Here is a 24,312-nt window from a genome sequence, read left to right on the forward strand (position 1 = left end):
CCGCCTATCTCCCCTACAATGTGTTTCTTTGTTTGGAAACACATTCACTTGCCCCAAAGAAAAGACAAAGCTTAAGTTGGGATTGTTGAGACAAACTGAAAGGGACTCGAGAAAAGAGTAAGAAAACCTTTACCACTTTGCATTCCAGTATACAGTGTTTTGTGATTCTCCTCATCACAACTGGCATTTGATGAACGTGGAAGCCACCTTGACAGTCATTTGTGACCATGAACATGACATGCTCTCAAAATTCCACATCTGTCCATCAACCCCAAAATATTGCCTATGTCTCAATTGAGAGACAGGAAATATAACTCATGATTTTGGAACAGCAGTGAGATAATCCAGTTTGAACAGGATTGCTCCAGTGATTGTACCTGTAGACACAATACATCGTATTTTTGTTTCAGGTGTTCCAAAATCAGAGACTTGTATGATCATAGACTAATGCGTGGGAAATTCTAGTCTAATAAAGACATCAACTAAAGACATTAGAGAAAGCCCTGGTTCAGTTACACTGATCTTCCTACAAGTTCAGAAAATGTTCCTAGCACTATGATTCTCTCAGGGAAAGTAAAAATGGCACCATCAAGGAGAGAATGAAGAATAAAACAAAACCATGTGATTAATCATTTATAGAAAACCTATTTTGAAAAACACAGTCTTGCTCCCACTTGGATAAAGAGTTCTTTTAAAGCATTTGCTTCCCACGCTTAAGAAAAAAAAATGTTGGCAAAGAGAAAACTTAGTCTGGCAAGTGGGATGGGAGGCAAGAAAGATAATTCTTTTGCAAATTCTAGATACTGATGGACTTACTTTAGATTGACACAACAATATAAGTATTTTACAGTCAACACAGCAACAGGGGAAGGTGAAAATAAGCATACAGGATAAATTGAACATCTATTTAAAAAAAATCCAAACCTAAATAAATAAATAATACATGAAGGCTACAGACTTCTTTTAATATATCCCAACATATGAACTATGAACTTCCTACTTTGACTTCACGAAACACCAGAGTGTAGTAGTAGCAAATTACAATCAAATTCCTGTTATAATCTGTCCAAAAAAGAATAGTTGCTTCCTTGAGATTCTTTTATAGGTGGAAATGTTGTCAGTGATCCCAGGCAGACAGAATGCCTAAACTGCTGTTCATTTCTGTGAGGAGAAAATGTATCATGTATTATTATCATCATCATCATCATCTTCATCATCTTGCCACTTCATTATGAGGTGAAGTTGACATTCCAAAGGACTGCCAAAACTACAGGTTCTAATATTCAACCGGACACTTAAAAAGAGCTTTCTAAACATCTGCTTTTCATACCCTGTGACAAAACCTAGATCGGTTCTTCACAGAAATGAGCAGGGATTATTATTTTTAGATTATGGTTGTCTTGCATGGGAGCAGCATAACAAGATTGCAGCCATGTTGGTTGCCATGACAACATCATCACTTCTCACAAGACAGCTGAGGATTGTCAAGGAAAGTAAGGAAAGAAGAGGAATTGGGGGGGGGGAAGTGACTGGGATATGCCTAAGAGTCTACACTGAGCGGATCACAGAGCAATTTTACTTTTTGTCAGCTTCTCTATTGGGAGTTATTCTGAATTTTGGAAAAGGCTCACTGAAAAGGATGTTGAAGATCTATCTGGCTGTTTTTCTGATATTTTTATACTTATTTCTAAGAAGTGCTAACTCAGTATTCTCTTGAGCTATGTGACAGCCAGCACGGCATCACTGGGTTAGGCATTGACTGATGCATGTGCTAGGGCCAGTCACTTTCTTTTAATCTCATCCTACCTCATAGGACTGTTGTGCAGAAAAGTTGGAAAAGGAAAACCATGTACAGGTAGTCCTTGTTTAGCAACTGTCTTGGATAGCAACCATTCACAAATATGATGGTAATAAATGGTACTTAAAAATTCATTTTCTGACCATTACCTGCATTTAGGACAAAAGCCTTCAGTATGAAACTGATTAAAGTTTGGTCAGTTTCAGGGAACAGTGCAGCCACAGGGGTCTTATCAACTAAGTAAGGTCAGAGAGCTGAGCTTGTTAACTTGTGGTTAGCACTTTTTAGTGCACTGGCTTGCACAGAAAAGCAGCTCAGTACAAAATAGTTTGTTTAAGCAATCTCTCCACCAAGGGATGGGCAAAAAGAAAAAAGAAAATAAAGCAGTTCAGGCACAGGACACTGTATGAGAGAACTTTATCTGAATGAGATGACAGCAGCCAGTGATCTTGGCAGATCTTTCTCTCTCTCTGTCACATGTTCACTTAGCAACCATTTTGCTAAACAATCGAGTCATCAGAACCAATTGGAGTCACTAAATGAGGACTACCTGTATACTGTTTTGGAAGGCAGAGAAATATATACATTAAATGGCACAAATAAGTTCGTTATAGCTGTGCAACATACAGCTTCTTTCATGCATCCCTAGAGATAGAGGACAGATAGAGGAATTAACTCAGAACAGACTTTTTTTTTTTAAGTTAAATGACTTTTGGAGCTTTGTATGTTTTTAAAGACCAGTCCTTTTCCTGATGAACCAAATATACTAAGTCTGCCCTCAAAAAAATAGCTTCTATTGTGCCTTCTTTTCACCAGAGCTACATAAGGGATGATCAATGGTTGCTTTTTACTGTGTTTTGTCTTAGCATACAAACAGGCTTAAGCAAGGAATACCACATATTTTTATAATATATAAATTACAGATTTACAGTAAACATGGTTCTTGGAACTCTACAGATAGTTATAATATGACAATTCTATTCCCTAATGCACACTTGCCTGACTACACCCTTGAACAAGGTAATCCCTAATCACAATTCATTCTGCTGAATTTTTGGTATATGACCAATCACAAAAGATAGTCAAACATATTTGTCCTTAGGGAAAGATTTCTTCAAAAAGAAATCTAGTCTGGAGGAAATCAAGGAAAGGTGTACCAGAATCTGGTATTTCTAACACAAGGAACGCTTATGAGATAAGCCATACTTGGAAGGTCTGTTAAATCAATATAAAGTTTATATGTTACATATACCTATGGTTCAGCGTCTCCAAATGCAGGGCTCTAAAGTAGACCTCACATTCACATAAGTATCCTATTTCCTTACATTAACCTACAGCCTCCCACGCAAATCTGTTAACAAACTGACATTTACAGACATGCTTGCCTGTAGGCAAAAATCAGGCTATGTGGCATTTCCCCCACAATCCATGACTTCAGAAACTACCGCAGTCCCACACTACCACTCCAAAGGCTGCATAATTTACTGAACACAGCCTAGAATTGATGTGAAAAGGGCTTCCTCTCTAACTTCATCCTTCTGATCACCTTCTGAATGATACAACAGACATGTCCCTGTTCACTGTAAATTCATATAGTTAAAAGCTTACAGTCTGATCCCTGCAAGAGAGATTCCAACTGGTTCATCAGTTGATTGGCTTATTTCCCTTAGCATATGTGGGTAACCTCTGGCCCTACTTGTCCTAAGCAGCTCTCAGCCTTGCAATTTGCACTGCTGACCTCTGAAATCCTCAGTCTCTCTAAGCAACCATGCATTAAATCCCAGATCCAAGTGTGGAAATAGACCTCATAAAAAGCTTATTGCTCTATTTAATACACTGTACGCATGATGGATTCCGATTGCATAAGACTTACTTAACCTCTCTGCTCAGAAAGTCTATTGAGAAAGAAGGTATGTCCTCAGCGCTTACATCTGTTAATGTGCTACATATGGAAAAGAACACAGCATAAGAAAACAGGATCTAAGAGATTATGATCACACTACTTAATTTCTACGATAACATAAAAATGCCAGGGGCACATCCATCTGAGCTAATAGGTCTTCCCCCAATTCTTCATATATAAAGTCCTATCTACTTATTAAGTGGTGAGGAACATGCACTCTATTCTAATTCAGGGACATTTTTATCTATATTTATTTGACATGTTCCTGATTTGACCCCTGCTCTTGACAACAGATGCTGGAAGTGACCCACGACATAAATTAAATTCTGCATTTTAAATTTAAATTAAATTTGTACGTGTTTTTATGGTAAGTACTCTATATCAGCCTTCTCCAAACTCAATGCCCTCCAGATCTGTTAGAAATTCCTATAATCACCAAACAATATAGCTATAGTATTATCATTTTGCAGAAGAGACACCTTTACCCATGATCATCTTTTTGGGACAACCCCAATTTAGGGATAGCTAGTCAATCTGGGTGGGGGAGTAAATTGGGTTTCATATTATCACTTTGGAACTGCTGAAAGCTCTTTTTAAAGTTTAGTAGACCTCAAAACTCAGGAAAAGTGCTTCTGAGACTGTTAATTGAATTTTAAGTATTAGTTATTTGGTCTCTTTGATCCTGATACCATTGCTGCCTCTGAAATTCTATATTTGTTAAAAGTCTTGGGAGAATGAACTGAGGCTAAGAAGTTAAAATAGATGAAATTGATATTAGTTATCTATGTGACCTTTGGAATAACGAGCTTAAATCTCTTATTACATAAACCAGTGGCAGGTTTTTAAAAAACTATAAAACTAATCTTTTTATATTAAAATGTAGTTAATAGAACATTTTGTTTTGTGAATACTAGATATCTTGGAGTGTCACTCAATTAGAGAGATTACAGGCACTAGAAATGCAATGTAGGAGCTAGAACATCCATTCACATAAATTGGGTTATCCTGCTATTGCTATATTTTTGTCATAGAATTGTTAACATAACTTTATAATGATCAGTGCTTGTCAGAAACGTGTACGTTCTACTTGGCTGTATACCCAGACTTTGGAATTTATCAAGGAATAAAAAAGTATTTATTGTACATGGTGATAGCCAAAAGAACGGTTGTATAACATTGAAAGGCCAAAACTACAAGTGAAGTGCAATAGTGAATTGCTGTGATATATGTTTCCTGTTCTGATTTGAACGGGTCTTTTTTCAAAAGAAAGAAAGATGACTTAGCCAATCTCATTTAAAAAAATGAATTGTTTCATCTTTCAGGCATTTATTGCTATTATTTTACATTATTTATATTACACAGTTTATTATTAATCCAGACCATATGATATGTAAACACTTGTGTAATATCAAAAGATAATTTTGATATGTTTTCTTCATTTATCCATTATTGCTTCTACAACTATTACTTTTGTTTGTATGTTTATTAAATAAAAAGCACCAGACTTAGGAAAGCTATTTTAGATTGTTCATATGAATCCACTCAGAAAAAGGACAAAAGTCAACCATCACTGAATAGAGTGACTGTGCTAGTGAGAACTCACCTCAAGACAGAATCACAGAATAATACACTCAGTGAGTCCAGTCTGTTTTTTCGCACGCATAAGCTATGTAGTTCAGTAGCACTGGTACATGATGCTGCTGGTAAATATACTGCAGCAATTCTTTACTTGGGGTGTAATCAGGCCATAAACAGAGAAAGAGGGTAGTGTGTTTGTGTGTAGAGAGAATACTTCATAGGGGCCAACAGGCCATGCAAAGCAAACCTCTGAATATATTTTCCTTTACTAACAGACCAATGCCTTTAAAAGGCAACAACAGGAATATCACAGAGCTAAACAGTCCAGTAACCAAGGGATCTTCTGCATCCCTGTGGAAAACACAGAGCAAACCTTATCCTGTGCACACTCCGGTCAGCCAGAGACCAAATCACAAGACCGATCAGCTAGCACTTCAAGCAGCTTGGCTAAAGAACAGAATCTAAATCAGGAAAGCCTGAGCTGGAATATCTGCGCCACAAAGGAAGGTATCTCTATATATACACGCATGCAGATAGATAGTTGTAGAATTGCAGGCAGCACAAAGTATGCCTTTTGCCAGTTGTTCTTGCTGCACTGGCACATATGCAAAATTAAATGAAGCTTCTCTCCAAAGAAAATGGTTAGCCAGAGGTCCTGGGCCAAAGCCAAGAGCATATATGTCAAATTAGCACCACCCAACTGCAATAGCATGCCTTCTGTGGCATTTATGGAATAGTTCCTCCAGCAATGAGCATAAAAATATCACTAAAGGAAAAACTTACCATGAAGTAAATGAAAAAAACCTAACGTAATCTTTTTTTTTAAAAAGATAAACAAAGGACAACAGGCATCATAAATGCTGAATCAGCAATTTACAAAAAAGTCATCTCTGCTACAAGACTCTAATTGATTCACAGAAGGAAAAGATACTGCTTTATTTATTGACTGATTGGTCAATCATTCAATTTATAGACACCTTTCTACTAAAGCGAATACTTAAGGTGATTAAGTTTTCATTTATTTAAGTTGAAAAATAAATTAAAATTAGTTCCAAAATCGATTATCAATTAAAAATCTATCAAATACATTGCTACAGATTTTCTAACTGCTGAGAGAATGAGAGCCAAATCCAACTCCTGTGGTAGTACATTCCATAGGCTGGGAGCAACACAGGAGAAAACCTTATGCAAGTAAATAACCAAGTTGCTGATGGCTGGAGCATCTTCAGAGGAGCCTTCTCTGTAGCTCTTAATGCTAGATAGGTTCATCACAAAGCAGTCACTCAGGTAATCAGGCCAAAGCCACGTGACACTTACACCAATATCTAAAATTGTGCCCAGTAAGCAATTGGCATCCACTGCAGATTTCAGTAAAGACGTCATGCAATATATTAATTAGCAATTAATTAATTAGTTCTGCATTTTGCACCAATTTCAAATTCCAGGTATTTCGTAAGGAAAGCCTCCCTGCAATAATCAAGACAGGATACAACCAAGACTGACCAACTGCTACCAATCACAATTACCTCAGGAAGGGCCATACTAACACACCAGCCATAATTGTGGATAACCACTCCTCACCATAACTATCATCTTTAAATTCAGCAACAGCTGTAGATCAAGGAGCAACTTCTCTTACATTAAGCAACTGGGATTTCATATCATCAGGAATGCAACCCTCTTCAAAACAAGCTAATCTTAATCCATGACCAGCCTTGTCTGAATTTAACTGCAGCTTGTTCTATTTCATCTAGCTTATTATCAAACTTGTACAATGTTCAAGGGTACCAACTAACTCCTTACAGTTGGATAGTAAAGAGCAACAGAACTGGATATTATCAGCATACTGACAGCATCTCATTCCAAAACTCCTTAATACTTCCCATGGGGATGTTTCAAGTAGATTTGAACAGTGTGAGGGATAAGCTGTCTGACTAGCTGCCAATCAGCAATTCCCCTAGTATCACCTTCTGAACACAGCTTAAAAGGAGAGACCAGAACCATTGCAAAGTGGTGTCCTCAATACCTAATCCTACCAGACACTCCAGAAGGACACTTTGAGTTTCAGAAGAAATAGCAGAACTGTATTCTCCCAACATCCAGTTTCCAGCATTGGACATCAATCTCAATGACATATCCTGCCCAAAACCTCAACTGAAATTCACCCGTCATAATTTTGTCCCTTATTTGCAACTTACATTTGGTTCAGGCACATAAGCAGCTGCCTGTTTCTACTCAGCTATCCATATAATAAAAGCTATGCTCACTGAAGAAGGAAACAAGGTATTGAAGGGAGAGCAATATATTTCTCCAGTAAGAAAATATTGCTCTTCTGAATATTAGTAACATGTGACTACTCCAAAGAGACATACTATCTGCGAGAAAGATGTTGAATTATCTTTGGCAAATGAAATTAAAATCCCATGGACATTTTCAAGTGCTTCAAGGCCACACACTGAACGTGTTGCCATTTTTCTCAAGTTCTATACTTTGGTTTAAATCTAACTTCATTGACTTTAGTAAGGAAATAAGCAATTTCTGACTTACTTGCCCTATCCTTCACAATCCCATTTCTAGTCTCCAGTTAAACTGACTATGTATGTTATGGTCATGAAAGTCTTATTAACCTCACCAAAATCATTAAGAGCAGAAGAAAATAGCCATTTTTCAAACACTAATAGCTACAGAAAAAGTTAAAACAGTAAGATAAGAGAGCACACCTTTGAAAAGTAATCAATGATCTCTTCTATAAAAGGAGGAAAGGTTCAGATGTAACAACTGTCATTTCTAGTTATGCAAAACTATGGAAAATGGGGAATAGAGGGGTAAATAATAAATCATCTGTTCACAGATGATACACACAGCAATTACAATACAGAGCAGGACTTCTTCAACTCATGGGTAGTACTTATATTTATGGCTTATGACAAATTTTAGAGAACCTAAAAACTGTCAAATTTCCCATTTCAGTACTGACTGGTTTCTACTTTCCCTTCTGCTTCTAATACTGCCAATTTTGATAAAATCATGGAATTTTCAGTCATAGGAAACAAGCAAACATCAATTTGTTCAAAAGGGTAAAATTCTCTATCTTCAAGTATTATCTACCTTTTAATTTAACAGCAGAGGTCTATACATTTTGATAGCAAACTAATATTTAAGATCATTCTGCACACTTCCCTGATTCATCTAGCACACACAGAGTGATTGGTTGAAGGAATCTTTTGCTTCTTGATTCATACTAGGTGAGAGACAAACATCCAGAATCTCTCACACCATTTCTGAGTGTCTAAAAAACAATGTGAGCTGAGATAACAAACTTCTTTCTCTGAGTTTCAAAAGCCTTATCATATACCAGGCCCTGGAAGGAAGGGGGACTTAGAGCAACAGTGACTTTTGCTGCCTCTGAGCACAAACAAAGAAGCAACAACTACTTGCTCCCATTTTTGAAACTGGAGAAACCCAGGAACCATAATCCAACAAGAAAAGAAAAATATGAGAAACAATGAAAGAGTGGCAGAGAAAATGGGCAACAGTTTGGGTATTTCAAAAGAAATTCATTCACCATATAATTCAGGTTTCATGAGAAGACTTACTAGTAAGTTGGACTTGGAGTTTCTTGTTGATATATCCTTACTACTAGGAGTGTCATCAAGCTTTAACATTCTTTGGCTTATGATATGAAACATGGCAAATAATCATACTTGCCTTGGTTATTAATTAAATATTGTGACTCCCAAGATTTTCTCCAGCTTACAAGCTATTGGGCAGATGACAAACAGGACAAAGGTCAGTGGGAGACAGAAAGAACAGATTTGGAAAATCAAGGGGGTGTGAAAGGGACCAAAGTCAGTTATTTCCTGAGTTTTGAGGGAGTTGGTGAACAGGCCCTTTTTCTTGAGGTAATTCCAAAAGCTAGAGGGAGAAGAATTTCCCATCACTGCTTTTGACATTCTGTTGCACACCTGAGTAAGTCCTAACTATCATGGAGTAACACAATCCTCAAGTCATAATTTGGTACTATGGTGCAGCCTCTGCAGATGAAGCTTTCTTCCCTCACAGCGATTTGCACAGGAAATCCAACAGGTACCTCTAAGGCCTCCAAAGTCCATCTGCTTTAATTTCACAGAAATGTAAGTATTGTGTCTGCACATTATTTCACAGATATGTTTGCTAGATTTACACACCTACACACTGTGATTAACTCAACAGCCTGGAAGCATAACACTACCCTTCAGCTAAACTATCTTCCTGGTTCATGGTGTATGGTGTTTATGTGCATCATACCACAGAATCTCTTTCTCTTTCTCTTGGGTGCCTCTGGCCCTTGTTAAAAACTTCCAGTGAGGGAGGTGCCATATAGTTGAGGAAAATTTGTCTCATATGTTCTACCTTCAGAGTTTGCTGCATAAGGAGAAAAGAGTAATAGAATTAGTGTTACAATCAGTAGAGAAACTGAATAAATCAGTATTGGGTCACTTGACTACATAGCCTTATTCTCAGATGCCCCAGTCAAATGAACTGTAGTAACTAACTAATAAGGACAGGCATTTTCAGTGGTGATACTTTAGTTATAAATTCCCATTTTAAACAGGCCTGCCTGGGGCCTTCATTATAATCTGTCTGGTACCAGATGAAGATCTTATTCTTTCCAACATAGTTTCTAAGAACTTTTATTATCTTGAAATCCACTTCATTGATTTTTATTGACAGTGGTTTTACTTATTTACGATGACGTCATTTTCATTTTAGATTGTTCTATTTATTAACTTAATTTTTATTTATTTATTTACAATATTTGTAAACAATCCCAACAGCCTGGAAGCATAACACTACCCTTTTAAGACTTTGGGCAGCAATTAGGCAGTGAATGATCTCATGAACTGAAACATCAATTGCTATGCCTACCTAAATTACTGCAAAGAAACAAATACTGCTTATAAACAAAGAAGCAAACTATTTTTGTTCACAGATAAGCTTTTTTCATGTGCTGTCACCACTATACTATTCAGCCAACAATTGAAAAACAGAATATTTGCAAACAGCCTGGGAAGCCATCCCTAATAGAAGTTACACTCATTTGCCTTACTATTGTGTGCATTTATTTATTTAGTAAATCAGGTGACTCCAAGGGCAAACTATATTTTATCCTCTCCATTAACTGAACTAAACATACTTTAATGTGTTCAGTGTCCCAAATATCAGGGCACTCGTTTTGCCTTTTCTTTTTATTGTCAAATATCATACCTGCTGGTTATTTAGTGTACCCTGGAATTCATCATACTGAGGTGAACTGCTGCTCTTATGATTGCACCAACTATATGATACCACTCTTTCCACTGCCAATCAGATTGAGCCCCCCAAAAATTATCAATTTCTCATATTTACACAGTGATGAAGGTCTAAGCTGATGATGAGAAATTGGCAAAGGATCTTTGATCATCATAGATTGATGAAAACTATATTGCTGTGAAAAAAATATGAGTCCAATTTGGGAATCATTAAGAAAAAAAATAGTAATAAAACTCTTAAAATCAGCAGACATGTGACCATATTTGGAATACTATATACAGCTCTGGCCCTCAGAAAAAAATATAATAAAGCTAGAAGAAGTACAACTAGATGCTGGGAATCTGCAGCAGCAAGATCACGGGGAAGAGGTAGCAAGGATTCCCCTATTAAGCAACGCTGTGAACAGGTACGTGAATGGGCAGAGAATATGTGAATAAAGTGGGCAAAAGAAAATGTATGAATGCATAAACGCACAGGTGGAGTCAGCAATTTATAATCTGTAACAAAATGCAGCCTTGGGACCAAATATTGACCACCTCTGGCATGGCTGAACCACAGAATTCACTACCACAAAATGTACTACCACTTTGAGCATTTAAAAGAAAATCAGATAAATTCATGGAGGATAAGGCTACTGATTGCTACTCTTCAGGAAGGTTATATATTATTGCTTGTACCAGCTGCTGGAGAACACAAGAGAGACAATACAGTTGTATTCATGCCCTGCTTATGGGCTTCCCATAGCCATCTGTTATGCTGGGTGGTGGCAGAATTCTGGACAAAATAGGGTTTTGGTCTTGTCCAATATTGCACTTTTTATGTCCTTATATTTAATCCTGTTCTCCCTCAAAATTAATGGGTTTTGATCCTGTTTCTCACATTTTGATGAGGTAAAGAATGTTTCTCTCTGTGTGACTGTGTGTGTACATGGTCAACATAATATAATATGTTTGTAAGACTGATGGAGAACCAGACATGAGTGCAATATCCAGGTTGAGAATCAGTGATTGAGGCTAGGGAGCCACCAATATCCTAGTGCATTAGGGGCTGCAAATAGCTTACTGGACAGCAGATGTGTGTGCCATGTTTCTAAAACATAAGTAAACAAATCTTCTTAGTCACACACATATCATGATATGCCAATGCCAGTTTTTAGACTTAACTTCAATGTTACACCATGTTAACAAAGTTAAGGTTGTTGTTTTAATCCTTATATGCTGCCCAGAGCTATTGTTGTGAGACAGGCAGCCATGTAAATCAAATAAATAAATTAACTAACTGAAGCAGCTATTGGGAAGTGAGAAACTGACATCGCTAAAACCTTGTCTCAAAAGTCAAAGCAATGAACAAATAAAGATGCTGCCAGTTCAGTCCTCAAACAATAAACGAAGAATGAACTAATGGGAAAGGGGAACAGTACTGAATCATTCATAGTAACGGACAGAAGCAGACAGAACAAAAAAGCCACAAGGAATCAGTTGGAACATTTGATAAGGGGGCAATGTTTCCTTTCAGATGCTTCACAATTGCCTCAAAATGCTTCTGTTTCTTCTGTTAAACAGAAGGAACAGCTTTTCTTCATACACTTTTCTTGCCCTCTGATCATGGCTTAGCAGGAGTGTTTTGAACTACTCAGAGTTAAACTGAAAAAACTGAAAGAGACCAAGGATCCTTTAAGCCAAACCTTGTCAATCAAGTGCTGCTGCTCCAAGAAGAGTCGCCAGTTAAAAAGAGTCACCAACCATTATCTAACTGGATTGTTTGTTTTCGATCAGATTCAGAAATGGGACAAAGCCTATCACATAGACAATTTTCATTTCAATTGTTATTTTTCCACTTTTGAAGGTGATTTCCCAGCTACCAATCCTCAAATCTTCAATATTTATTGGGGGTTGGTGGAAGGAAACAGGAGTTGTTGATAAATGTTTACCTTTCCAATTGCATCTGTGTATTAGTTTTCCACAACCTGTCAATCTTGCTTCCGACCTGAATACTATATATACATATGTATAGCTTTAGGAAAGAATTCTTCAGGTCTTTTTTTTTCATGAATACCTGTATCAATACCTGTATACCTGGATCAAACAAAATATCATTCATCTGATGAGTGAATTGTTTCGTGATGACTGCCAGTGGGAGAAAAATATTCAGATGCAATACAAAGAAAATAAAATTCTGATTTTGATTCCAGCTTCTCTTTTATTCTTTTCATTCAGCAGTTGCTGCAGTCAAATAAGCACTGGAACAAATGTTCTTGAGAAGAATGAAAAATCTAAATTAGTGGGGATTTTAGTTAAAAAGCTAGACAAACATCTGACAATCAACTCTGCCTTCCTATCACCAGAAAGTCAAACAGAAACTGAACCAAAAACCAGAATAAACATTTTTTTGTTTCTCAGCCACAACAGAAACAGATACATTGTCAGAAAGCATTTGTTGAACCTGAGCTAGAACAGAACTGTGAAGGAGGGAAAATCGCATTACTAATTTACAGTAATAGTTCGTCCAAACAACAAATAACTAATGTGACAAATGGCTCTGAAAGAACCAATATCACACTCAGAAAGAATATAAAAAAGAAAATCAATGTCTCCAAGAAGTTATTTCTGACAGTTTGCACAGGCTTCTGTACTTTTACCATAACCATTGCCAAGATTTGGGCCTAGAAAACATTAAGCTGAAGTAGAGGTCTGCTTAGTTCCTCTTTATGACTTAATTCTACATATAGCTCTAATTTAAGAATTGAAATTAAACTGTACAACTAAAAGCACGTATTTGTAAAGCATTAACAGGGTTTTTGTTTTTTGCATACTTTGTCGATTTCTAACATGCTGCACTCTGCTGTGAAACAACTGTCAGAAATAATGCACCATATATACATACATACATACATACATATATATATATATATATATATATACACACACACATACACACACACACACTTTTCTTATGTGAATCAGAACTGAACTGATTATGTATGCTGATGTGGTTACTGAATGCTTAGGTACCTGAAATGAAATCAAACCAGAATAACTTCAGTCACAGATGAACCTGAACAAAACCAAAATATCTACTTTGGTTCTATGTTAACTTTTTGTTCTTTCTTTCTGAGGACAGAAATGAGTTTTCACTGATGTACTTCAGCCTTCATTAATTATTTGCATTTTCTAGACTTCATGAGGTGGTCTAGAACTCATCACAATGCCAGGAATACCATTTGAAGCTAAAAGCTAGGAATGTAGTCCATACTCAAATTTGGATTTCTTTTGTGATTAGAGATTAAAGAAGCCCTTTGTATACAGAAGTTTTATGAAACTGGTAATACATTATCACCCAAGAATTTTACCTACTTCAGAAAGCAATTCCATACACTAAATCTGACAAGAAGCCTAAATGTTTTAAGAAGATTCTCCCCCCCCCCCACCTGGTATATAAAACATGGTCAGACAAATATGTCAATGACGGGGGAAAACTTTTAATATCAGAATAGGTAAGGAGCTTTTTAATCAAATTATCTTCATTCAAAATAATTAATTCTTTAATAAAATGGTGATAATGAAGAACATAATAAATAATGCATAAATACAAGGTTTATTTGTTACTCAATTCAGTGAAAAATCTTCCACAACTATCCTACTAAGGCATTACTTATCCAAAATAGATGAAACCTACATAAAATGCCTTTGCCCTAGGCAGGTGGCTCAATAATTTTCCCATAGAAAGGATTATTTATTAATGCTATTGTATGCATGTATAGCTAATTAGTTTAGCATGTAAAATAAAAAAAGGATCATTTGCTAATTGGGAAGCCAGTTAATCAAGACCACAATAATTAACTCAAAGGAATTTGCCCTTGTGCCTCAGTTTGTTTATTTCTAGCCTGCTTACAAATGATATGGCCTGTTTTTTCTAACCCTAGTGGAAACAAGAGCTCCTCAAAGAATCATCCTTGCTGGTAAGGTCCAAGGAGAGGGATGAGGCCATGTGTAATCTATAACCAGGGTGAAAGCAGGTGAGTTTCTACAGGTGCAAGAAAACCCAGCCCCTTAAGAGAAACAACTCCAAAATCAAATTTACAGGAAGGCAATGGCAAAACTCCATTATTCCAGAGAAAACTGTAAGAACATGGCTGAAACATTTAGAGACATTTTAGTGACAGATAATGAAACCCCCAAGTCAAAAAGTAAAGTTGTTGAATAGAATTGTGACATGGCTAGATGGTCCCTGATTGGGCCAGGACTAAAGGGAAACATCCCATAGTTTACAAGAATGCATACTATTAGAGTGTGAGAAATATAAACCAAGGAAAACTTGTAATTGTCAAAATGGAAATGAAGCACACCAAATTAGATGTTTGGAAAATAAGTGAACGTTAGTAAACAGAATTAACCACTTTAAATAAGATGACCACAGGTCATGAGATCATATGAAGGAATAGAGTGACAGTGGTAGCAGAACACTGCCAAGTATGTGCTTGGTTGGGGTCCAATATGACAGGATTATATCTATTAAAATAAGTGGCTACCTAGTGAACATCTAGCCTATACAAGTGTAAACATCTAATGCAGATAAAATGATGGAAGGTATTTCTACACCAAATTGTTATAGACACTAAATTCAACTTCAAAAAAAGGACATAGTATTACTAATGGGTGATTAGAATGCGCAAGCTAGAAACATGGAAGCACCTCCAATGACAAAAGAATTTGGTTGTGGGAAATATAGTTAATACAGGAGACAGATTAACAGTTTCACAAAGAGAACTCTTTTTTTATTATCAACAATGTAGATTCTACTGTTCTTCATCACCAGATGGACAGTATCGAATCATATTTACTACTATATAATAGAAAGCAAAAGATAGAAAAGTGCAATTCATTCAACCAGACACTTCCAGGCGTAGACTGTGGAGTTGCAAAGCCCCACAGTCTCTCATAGGAACAGACCATGAAATATTGGTGTCATATGTACAGGTTAAACTTAGAAAATTAAAGAGGTTAGTGTGCCAACTAAGATCCGATCTGGAAGAAATACAGTCAGAATATAAGATCAAGGTAAGAAATAGATTCAGTACCCTTAATTTATGTGAAAGAGAACCTCAGGAGCTATGGGAAGGGATAAGATACATCATGAAAACTGAAAGAGAAAAAAAAATATTTAAAGTAGTATCATAACAAGCTATCATGATAATAAAAGATTAAAGCCTTGAAGAACGTGAAGGACGTATGATAACTGAACACAAACTTCCAAATATCAAGTGAGAAAGAACAAGGAAATATATCAAGAATGTCAACAAATAGACTTTCTAAGAATGTAAGAAATAGGAATATTCAAGAATAATCACAGAAGAGATGTAATAAAGGCAATGAGGTTAAAGAAAGATGGAAAGTCTGCCAAATCCCTTTACAAAGGGAATTAAGAATAACAGAAATATTTGCAAAGAGAGAATATGTTCAGAAACCAACTCCTCTAGAAAATAAAATCTGACAGGCAATAGACCAAGACTGCAAACTGTTTAAACTGCAGAAGAGGTAATTAAAGTGCTAATAGCTCTATATCAAAAATATAGCATAAGACTGACTTAGAGAGTGGAAAAGATTATTGTAAATACAGCTATATTGAAGAAGTGAGTTGCTACAAGTAAATTATTGAACCACTGCACTAATTCTTCATGCAAACATATTTTTGTTTAACATCTTACAAAGAGGAACTGAGAGAAATGGAAAGAGAAATGTGAAATGAACAGGCAGTTTCAGAAAAGGCAAAGGAATACAAGACCAGTTAGCTAACAGAAGACGGATAGTGAAAAGACCAAGTGAGTATCAGAAGGAGATCCATCATTTATTGACTACAGCAAGGTCTTTGATTATACAGGTCTTGCCAGAGAATGGAATGTATTAAGGCTCATGGATGTGTCAGAACTCTTGACTATTTTTCTGAGGAACCTTTAAAATGAAGAGAAAAAAAAAAGGCTATTGCAAGAAATGAATTCAGAGAAACAGATTGGTTCAGAATAAAAAGAGAGTGAGACAAGGATATATATTGTCCCCGTATCAGGACAGAAAAATTACAGAATTGTCCTTGGAAGAGCTACAACTATAATTTGTCAGATTTTTTCTGTTCAGAACACCAAAGAGAATATTCTCAATGTTCTCTTTGAATTCCAGTAGATCTAGTAGAGCTACTTTATATATGCTATATATAATTATAGGAATGATAGAACTTGATTTTTACCTGCATCATCATGATTACTATAGAGGTAGAAATTTCAGTAGGCTGCAGGGGATATATCATTCTCAGAAAGCAGAAGATTACAAGCCTTCCCCACATTCCATTGAGAAAGAACAATATAATGAAGATTAGGGTTTTCCTCCTTGCACCTCCATACATAAAGGCTTCCTTGAGGGCTTTAGAGTTCAAACTGCTATATATATTTACTATCTAAAACAATTGATTTCAGCATTCCTCAGTGGAGCTGGTGCAGTTACAGATGTTGGTTTTTAATGGAGTATATAAGTGGCTCATCAGTACCACATAAGGATGTACAGAGCTACATTCCAGATTTGATCTTGAGTTTTTCAAATGAGGTTTCTATTATGCAATCATCCCATCTTAATTGCATAATTTTAAAGATTGCGAAGTTAACAGTGTATCTCACTTGAATCTTCCTATGATTTTCTTCCACCACTTTCAACTTCTTGCTTATCATAATGTCCATTTTTTTCTGGTAAGGCAAAGTTATAATATGCCCTGGAGAGAGAACATGCACAGCAACATATTGAAAAACAGGTAATCACTAGGGAAGGGCATATGACCAGGGTCATTTCTACATTTGCAACTTATACCATCTTTATAGAATTACATAACCATTGTTGAAGTGATATAAAGCTCATCATCATCACTGTTAGGTTTAATATTAATAATTATATATTTATTTGATTTATATAATTCAAATAATAATAATAAATTATTAAACTTATATGCTACCCAACTCCCAGAGACTCAGGGCAGTTTACAAATTGTTAAAAGCATTTACAAACAAGAAAAAACAAGAAAACAACACAAAACAAAACAAAAGGAACAAGGGTGGCAGAGAAAACAAACCCAGATAGGAACAAGAAAAAGAAGAAAACGGATCTTCAATCACACTTGCCAAAGGCCTGGATGAAAAGCCAGGTCTTCAGAGACCTTTGAAACACCAATAGAGTGGGGGCCATTCGAATCTTGAGTGAATCTCATTCCAGAGAGCAGGCACTGTGACAGAGATGGTGCGCTTCCGAGGTCCTGACAGATGGCATTGTTTAACTGAAGGAACCCAGAGCTTGCCAACCTTGCCAGATCAGATCAGCCAGGCAGATATAAGAATATGTTAACTCATACATCAGAAACAAAGGGTCTGTTCTATGGACTATGGAATAAAGAATGGTGGATGTCATTTACTTGTGTCAGTTTCAACTTATCTCATGGCGAATTGGGATTCTTTGGGAAAAAGTGGAAGGATACCGATACTTTTGGCTGTATCTTTATGCTAGCTTGCAAACTATTTCAAACCATGGCTACAAGATGCCTCTGAGAGGCACAAAGAATTGAGTAGATCAAGCATGCAAGAAAGTTGCTATTGCTTGTACTGGATTTTTTTTTCTCCCTCCTTGTGACCCATTTTGTTTATCTTGTTTCTGATCTGCTGTTTTTCTCAGTTATGTATGTGTGTATGTGAATGCATATTATTCCAGGCAATCAATAACATTCCCTAGTTGTTTGTCTCCAACATACTGTTTTACTGGAATTACCGGACAGTTTTTTACTTTTGAAGCTCTGCAATAATGATCTCTAAGGAAACCAACTGGGAATTTATTTATACGATTTGTTACACTTATATCCCATCTTTTGCACAGGAACTCATGGTGGTGTATACAGTGCTCCTTCTTCCCATTTTTCCCATACAACAACAACCCTGTAAAGTAGGTTGGGCTGAGAAGGAGTAACAGACCCAAAGTCACCTAGTGAGCTTCCATGGCTGAGGGTGGACTTGATCCCTGACCTCCCTTCTTTCAGCCCAAGACCTTTATCAACATATACAGTGGGGCAAAAAAGTATTTAGTCAGCCACCAATTGTGCAAGTTCTCCCACTTAAAAAGATGAGAGAGGCCTGTAATTTTCATCATAGGTATACCTCAACTATGAGAGACAAAATGGGGAAAAAAATCCAGAAAATCACATTGTCTGATTTTTAAAGAATTTATTTGCAAATCATGGTGGAAAATAAGTATTTGGTCACCTACAAACAAGCAAGATGTCTGGCTCTCACGGACCTGTAACTACTTCTTTAAGAGGCTCCTCTGTCCTCCACTTGTTACCTGTAGTAATGGCACCTGTTTGACCTTGTTATCAGTATAAAAGACACCTGTCCACAACCTCAAACAGTCACACTCCAAACTCCACTATGGCCAAGACCAAAGAGCTGTTGAAGGACACCAGAAACAAAATTGTAGACCTGCACCAGGCTGGGAAGACTGAATCTGCAATAGGCAAGCAGCTTGGTGTGAAGAAATCAACTGTGGGAGCAATAATTAGAAAATGGAAGACATACAAGACCACTGATAATCTCCCTCGATCTGGGGCTCCACGCAAGATCTCACCCTGTGGGGTCAAAATGATCACAAGAACAGTGAGCAAAAATCCCAGAACCACACGGGGGGACCTAGTGAATGACCTGCAGAGAGCTGGGACCAAAGTAACAAAGGCTACCATCAGTAACACACTATGTCACCAGGGACTCAAATCCTGCAGTCCAGACGTGTCCCCCTGCTTAAGCCAGGTCATGTCCGGGCCCATCTGAAGTTTGCTAGAGAGCATTTGGATGATCCAGAAGATGATTGGGAGAATGTCATATGGTCAGATGAAACCAAAGTAGAACGTTTTGGTCTAACCTCAACTCGTCGTGTTTGGAGGAGAGAGAATGCGGAGTTGCATCCAACGAACACCATCCCTACTGTGAAGCATAGGGGTGGAAACATCATGCTTTGGGGCTGTTTTTCTGCAAAGGGACCAGGACAACTGATCCGTGTAAAGGAAAGAATGAATGGGGCCATGTATCGTGAGATTTTGAGTGAACACCTCCTTCCATCAGCAAGGGCATTGAAGATGAAACGTGGCTGGGTCTTTCAGCATGACAATGATCCCAAACATACCACCCGGCCAACGAAGGAGTGGCTTCGTAAGAAGCATTTCAAGGTCCTGGAGTGGCCTAGCCAGTCTCCAGATCTCAACCCCATGGAAAACCTTTGGAGGGAGTTGAAAGTCCGTGTTGCCCAACGACAGCTCCAAAACATCACTGCTCTAGAGGAGATCTGCATGGAGGAATGGGCCAAAATACCAGCAACAGTGTGTGCAAACCTTGTGAAGACTTACTGAAAACGTTTGACCTCTGTCATTGCCAACAAAGGATATATAACAAAGTATTGAGATGAACTTTTGATATTGACCAAATACTTATTTTCCACCATGATTTGCAAATAAATTCTTTAAAAATCAGACAATGTGCTTTTCTGGATTCCCCCCCCCCCCATTTTGTCTCTCATAGTTGAGGTATACCTATGATGAAAATTACAGGCCTCTCTCATCTTTTTAAGTGGGAGAACTTGCACAATTGGTGGCTGACTAAATACTTTTTTGCCCCACTGTAGTACTACACTTGGCTTTTGAAGCTCCTTCTTAAATTTGCACCAATGAATATAGTAACATGGCTGTCCAAATGTGGGGGTTGTGTAGGTGTGACACTGGGACCTCTATTGCCTTTTGAAAGAGTCTCTGTGCTGTAGAAAGTATCAGTATTATTAGAAATCAGGCCTAGCATTATTATAGTTAAGTGAACCAGGCATGTACAGTGGTACCTCTACTTACAAACGCCCCTACTTACGAAATTTTCAAGATACAATCAGCTCCGGCCCCAAAAATTTACCTCTACTTACAAACTCGCCTCGACTTACGAGCCATTTTCCGCCCGTGCCACGTGGTCCGCGGCCATTTTTCCGCCTGTGCCACGTGGTCCGTGGCCATTTTCTGCCCGTTCCACGTGGTCCGTGGCCATTTTCTGCCCGTTCCACGTGGTCCGCGGCCATTTTTCCGGCCGTTCCACGTGGTCCGCAGCCATTTTCCGCCCGTGCCACGTGGCCCGCGGCCATTTTTCCGCCCCTGACACGTGGTCTGCGGCCATTTTTTCCGCCCTGCCGCATGGTCAGTGGCCGTTTTTCCACCCCTGAAAACGGTCCACAGACGCCGTAACAGATTAACGGTAATTACATTGAACCTTATGGGAAAATTCACTTCGACTTGCGACCAACTCGACTTGCGATCAGTCACGGAATGGATTAAGTTCGGAAGCAGAGGTACCACTGTAGATACAAAGACCAAAGAAATGGGTCATATACAGAACAAAAACAAAGGAGGGAGAAACTAAATCAGTGCATCTGCAACTTTTCACTTGTAACTCTTTAGATGTCTGCATCCCATAAAGCTGAATACCTTAGCCAATCAATATGTACCCATTGTCCTCACTTCTTCCTGATCCCCTTTCCAGTTTGAGCCTGGTGAAGAGAAAGTACAGATAAGCCAGCAAAGAGTAAGAGTATAGATATCCAGGTTTGTTTCTGACAGACGCCAGTACCTTTGTCCACATTCTCGCTAAGTCCATGGCAGGGTGACAGATTTTTAACCAGATTATTAGTATTCCTACATCCCATCTAAATCTTTGGTCTGGAAGGTCAGGGTCCCTGATCCAATATATGCATATTAATTATGGAAAGATATGTGCACAAATTAAGAAACTAAATAAATAAACCTCACTAGATTGAAACAATATAGAAATGAGGAGTGGTAACCCCTCTCCTTCCACTGCTTAATCTCTGCTGTATTCATACCAAACGCAGCATGTATGAAACAGGATTTGTGCAAGTGTGTATCCATTCTTAAGGTATTTTGTTATATAGTTTGGCACCTCTTCAGGAAAACATTTTAATTGATATAAGGAGATGTCTAAAAAATTGCATGATTCAAAGGTCTCAGACACTCAAATGGCACATTGAAAACCCAACTTAAAGTGCTCAAAATTAAGTACACACCTAAAGTTATTTTGGTTTGGTAAAAAGAAGTTTTCAACAAACAGGAATCTCAAATGAAGAGTTTTAAGGACTCCCAAGAGAAAAATATGTCATATAAGTGCATGTTATATGACTTCAAACTGTTTGATCTCAGTGGTACTGGCTTGAAAAGAGATCCAACTTAACTCCCAGCTTCTACCCCTTCATCTTCTGCTTTCAGAGGTAAATCTGTGCCTTTTTCAGCAGGCACAGTAGCTGAATGAAGATCAGAGGAGTGGTGGTAGTGGTAGTAGTAGTAGTAGTAGTAGTAGTAATAAAATAATAATAGATAAAAATGTCAAATCCAGACTAAACATCTGGGTGACTGTGCAACCAACCATAATAACAATAGCAGCAGCAGCAGAGCCTTCTCCCCAGAAAGAACAAATCTCTCTAAAAATCAAGAGGAATTAAAACAAAGAATAACTGAGCATCTAAAACAGCACAAAAAGAACAGAATAAGGTTGCCTGCATTGAAACTTGTTACAAAGAAAAAGCTAGCACAAGTATTAAACGATGCCAATACTGTAATATCAAATATAAGCACCAGCTCACTGCAAGAAACAAACCAGCTGATATACAGCACGGCTGCAGTTATAACTGAATACCTTGGATGCAAAATCAACAAACAAGAAAAAAAGCCAAACAGTGCACCACCAAAATGGAAGATCAGGTTGGAAAATAAGATCAGCATGCTAAGATCAGAGGCAAGCAAGCTAGAACAGATGAAAGAAAAGAAGCTGAAAAACAAAAACACCAAAGAATACCTGATCAAGAAATATCACCTAGTAACAAGGAAGATCAAGGAAGCACTGGAAATAATAAAGCATCAAATAACAGTCATAGCCAAAACGATCAGCAGCTACGAAGCTCGAATTGCACACTACAGGCAGAATCTCCAATTTCAGTCGAATCAGATACGTTTCTACCAATCCATCAATTGAGAGATTGCAATGAACCAGTCAACAACTGACAAAGACGAAACAGTGCAGTTCTGGGGGCAGCTATGGGACAACCCAAAGAAATACAACAAGAATACAGTTTGGATAAAGGAGGTAGATAAGAATAAAAAAGAAGCTGAAATAAAAGAAATTGTAATAACAGCAGAAATAGTGGAGAAAAGGGCAAAGAAGATCAAGAATTGGCAGCACCAGGTGAAGATGAACTGTATGGTTTTTGGTTGAAACATCTGACTGCTCTGCACCCATTCACTGCCAAGCAGTTTAACAACATACTGAAATGAGGTAAATTAAAGATTGATTAACATCTGGCAAAACCTACCTGATAATGAAAGATCCAGCAAAAGGGGCAGCACCAGGCAACTACAGGCCAATTACTTGCTTGACAACAACTTTCAAATTCCTAACTGGTGTGGTACCTGATGCAGTCCAACAGCATCTATTTGAAAACAAATTCTTTCCATCTGAGCGGAAAGGAAACCACCCAAACAGCAGAGGGACAAAAGATCAGCTCCTAATTGACAAGATGATTTTGAAAAACTGTAAGAGAAGGAAGACCAACTTGAATCTAACTTGGATTGATTATAAGAAGGCATTTGACTCCCTGCCATATGACTGGATAGTCAAGTACCTAGAAATAACAGGAGCAGGAGAAACATCAGAAGCTTTGTGCAAAGATCAATGGCACAATGGAAGACATAGCTGCTGGTCAAGGGCGATAGACTGGGAGAGGTTAATATCAAGAGAGGAATCTTTCAAGGAGACTCACTATCACCACTACTGTTTGTCATTGCATTGATTCCTCTGTCAACAATACTGATCATGTTAGGACATGGCTATCAAACATCAAAAACATCTGCCAGGTTATCCAACCTCCTTTACATGGACTATCTGAAACTGTATGGAAAAACACCATCTGAAATGGAATCGCTGCTCAACACTGTCCAAATATACAGCCAAGATATTGCAATGGTGCTTGGACTTTGCAAATGTGCCACCCTTGCCATCAACAGGGGAAAAATACTGAAAACCGAAGGAATCAAGATGCCCAATGGAAATAACTTCAAGAGTCTGGATGAAGAAGATAACTACAAATATCTGGGTATCCTTCAGGCTGACAACATCAAGCACACTGAAGTCAAGAAGAAGGTTAGTAGTGAATACATCAGAAGAGTAAAGAAGATTTTAAAGTCCAAACTCAGTGGTGGAAATACCTTCAAGGCAAGTAAACCTGGGCAATTCCAGTCATTAGATATACAGCTGGAATAGTGGACTGGACTCAAGCAGAACAAGAAGCCCTGGATAGAAAGACCAGAAAAATAATGACAATGAATCATGCCCTTCATCCATGCAGCGACGCTGACAGACTCTACTTACCAAGGAGTGTAGGTGGGCGTGGAATGTTACAAGTAAACCAGACAGCAGAAGAAGAAAAAGGGGCATTGGAAGAATATCTGAAGAACAATGAAGAAGATGCACTGAAGCTAGTATACCATGAAGGCTTACTGAATACCAAAGAGACCAAACTGACCTATAAGAAAGGCCAAATGAAGAATAGAAAAGAGACATGGCAAGGCAAAGTATTACATGGCCAGTACACAAAGAAACTAGCAGGCAAAGCAGATAACAAGAAGACCTGGC

General features: G+C 37.7%; 1 protein-coding gene across 9 annotated transcripts in view; it reads right to left on the reverse strand.

The window, feature by feature from the left end:
* Nucleotides 1–24,312, reverse strand: part of PPARGC1B (PPARG coactivator 1 beta) — a 141,173-nt gene that overhangs the window by 106,125 nt on the left and 10,736 nt on the right. Inside the window, exon 2 of one of the 9 annotated variants that reach the window (XM_088133639.1) lies at nt 9,567–9,683. The exons of the other annotated variants lie outside the window; for them this stretch is intronic. Coding sequence (XP_087989765.1) covers nt 9,567–9,683 — 117 coding nt within the window. The remainder of the gene's footprint in view (nt 1–9,566; nt 9,684–24,312) is intronic. 9 annotated transcript variants of the gene reach the window in all.

The sequence above is a fragment of the Python bivittatus genome, unplaced genomic scaffold (assembly GCF_059951505.1).
Source record: "Python bivittatus isolate LINGU-HERP-01145 unplaced genomic scaffold, Pbiv_v1 ctg000080_np1212, whole genome shotgun sequence".
NCBI lineage: Eukaryota > Metazoa > Chordata > Lepidosauria > Squamata > Pythonidae > Python > Python bivittatus.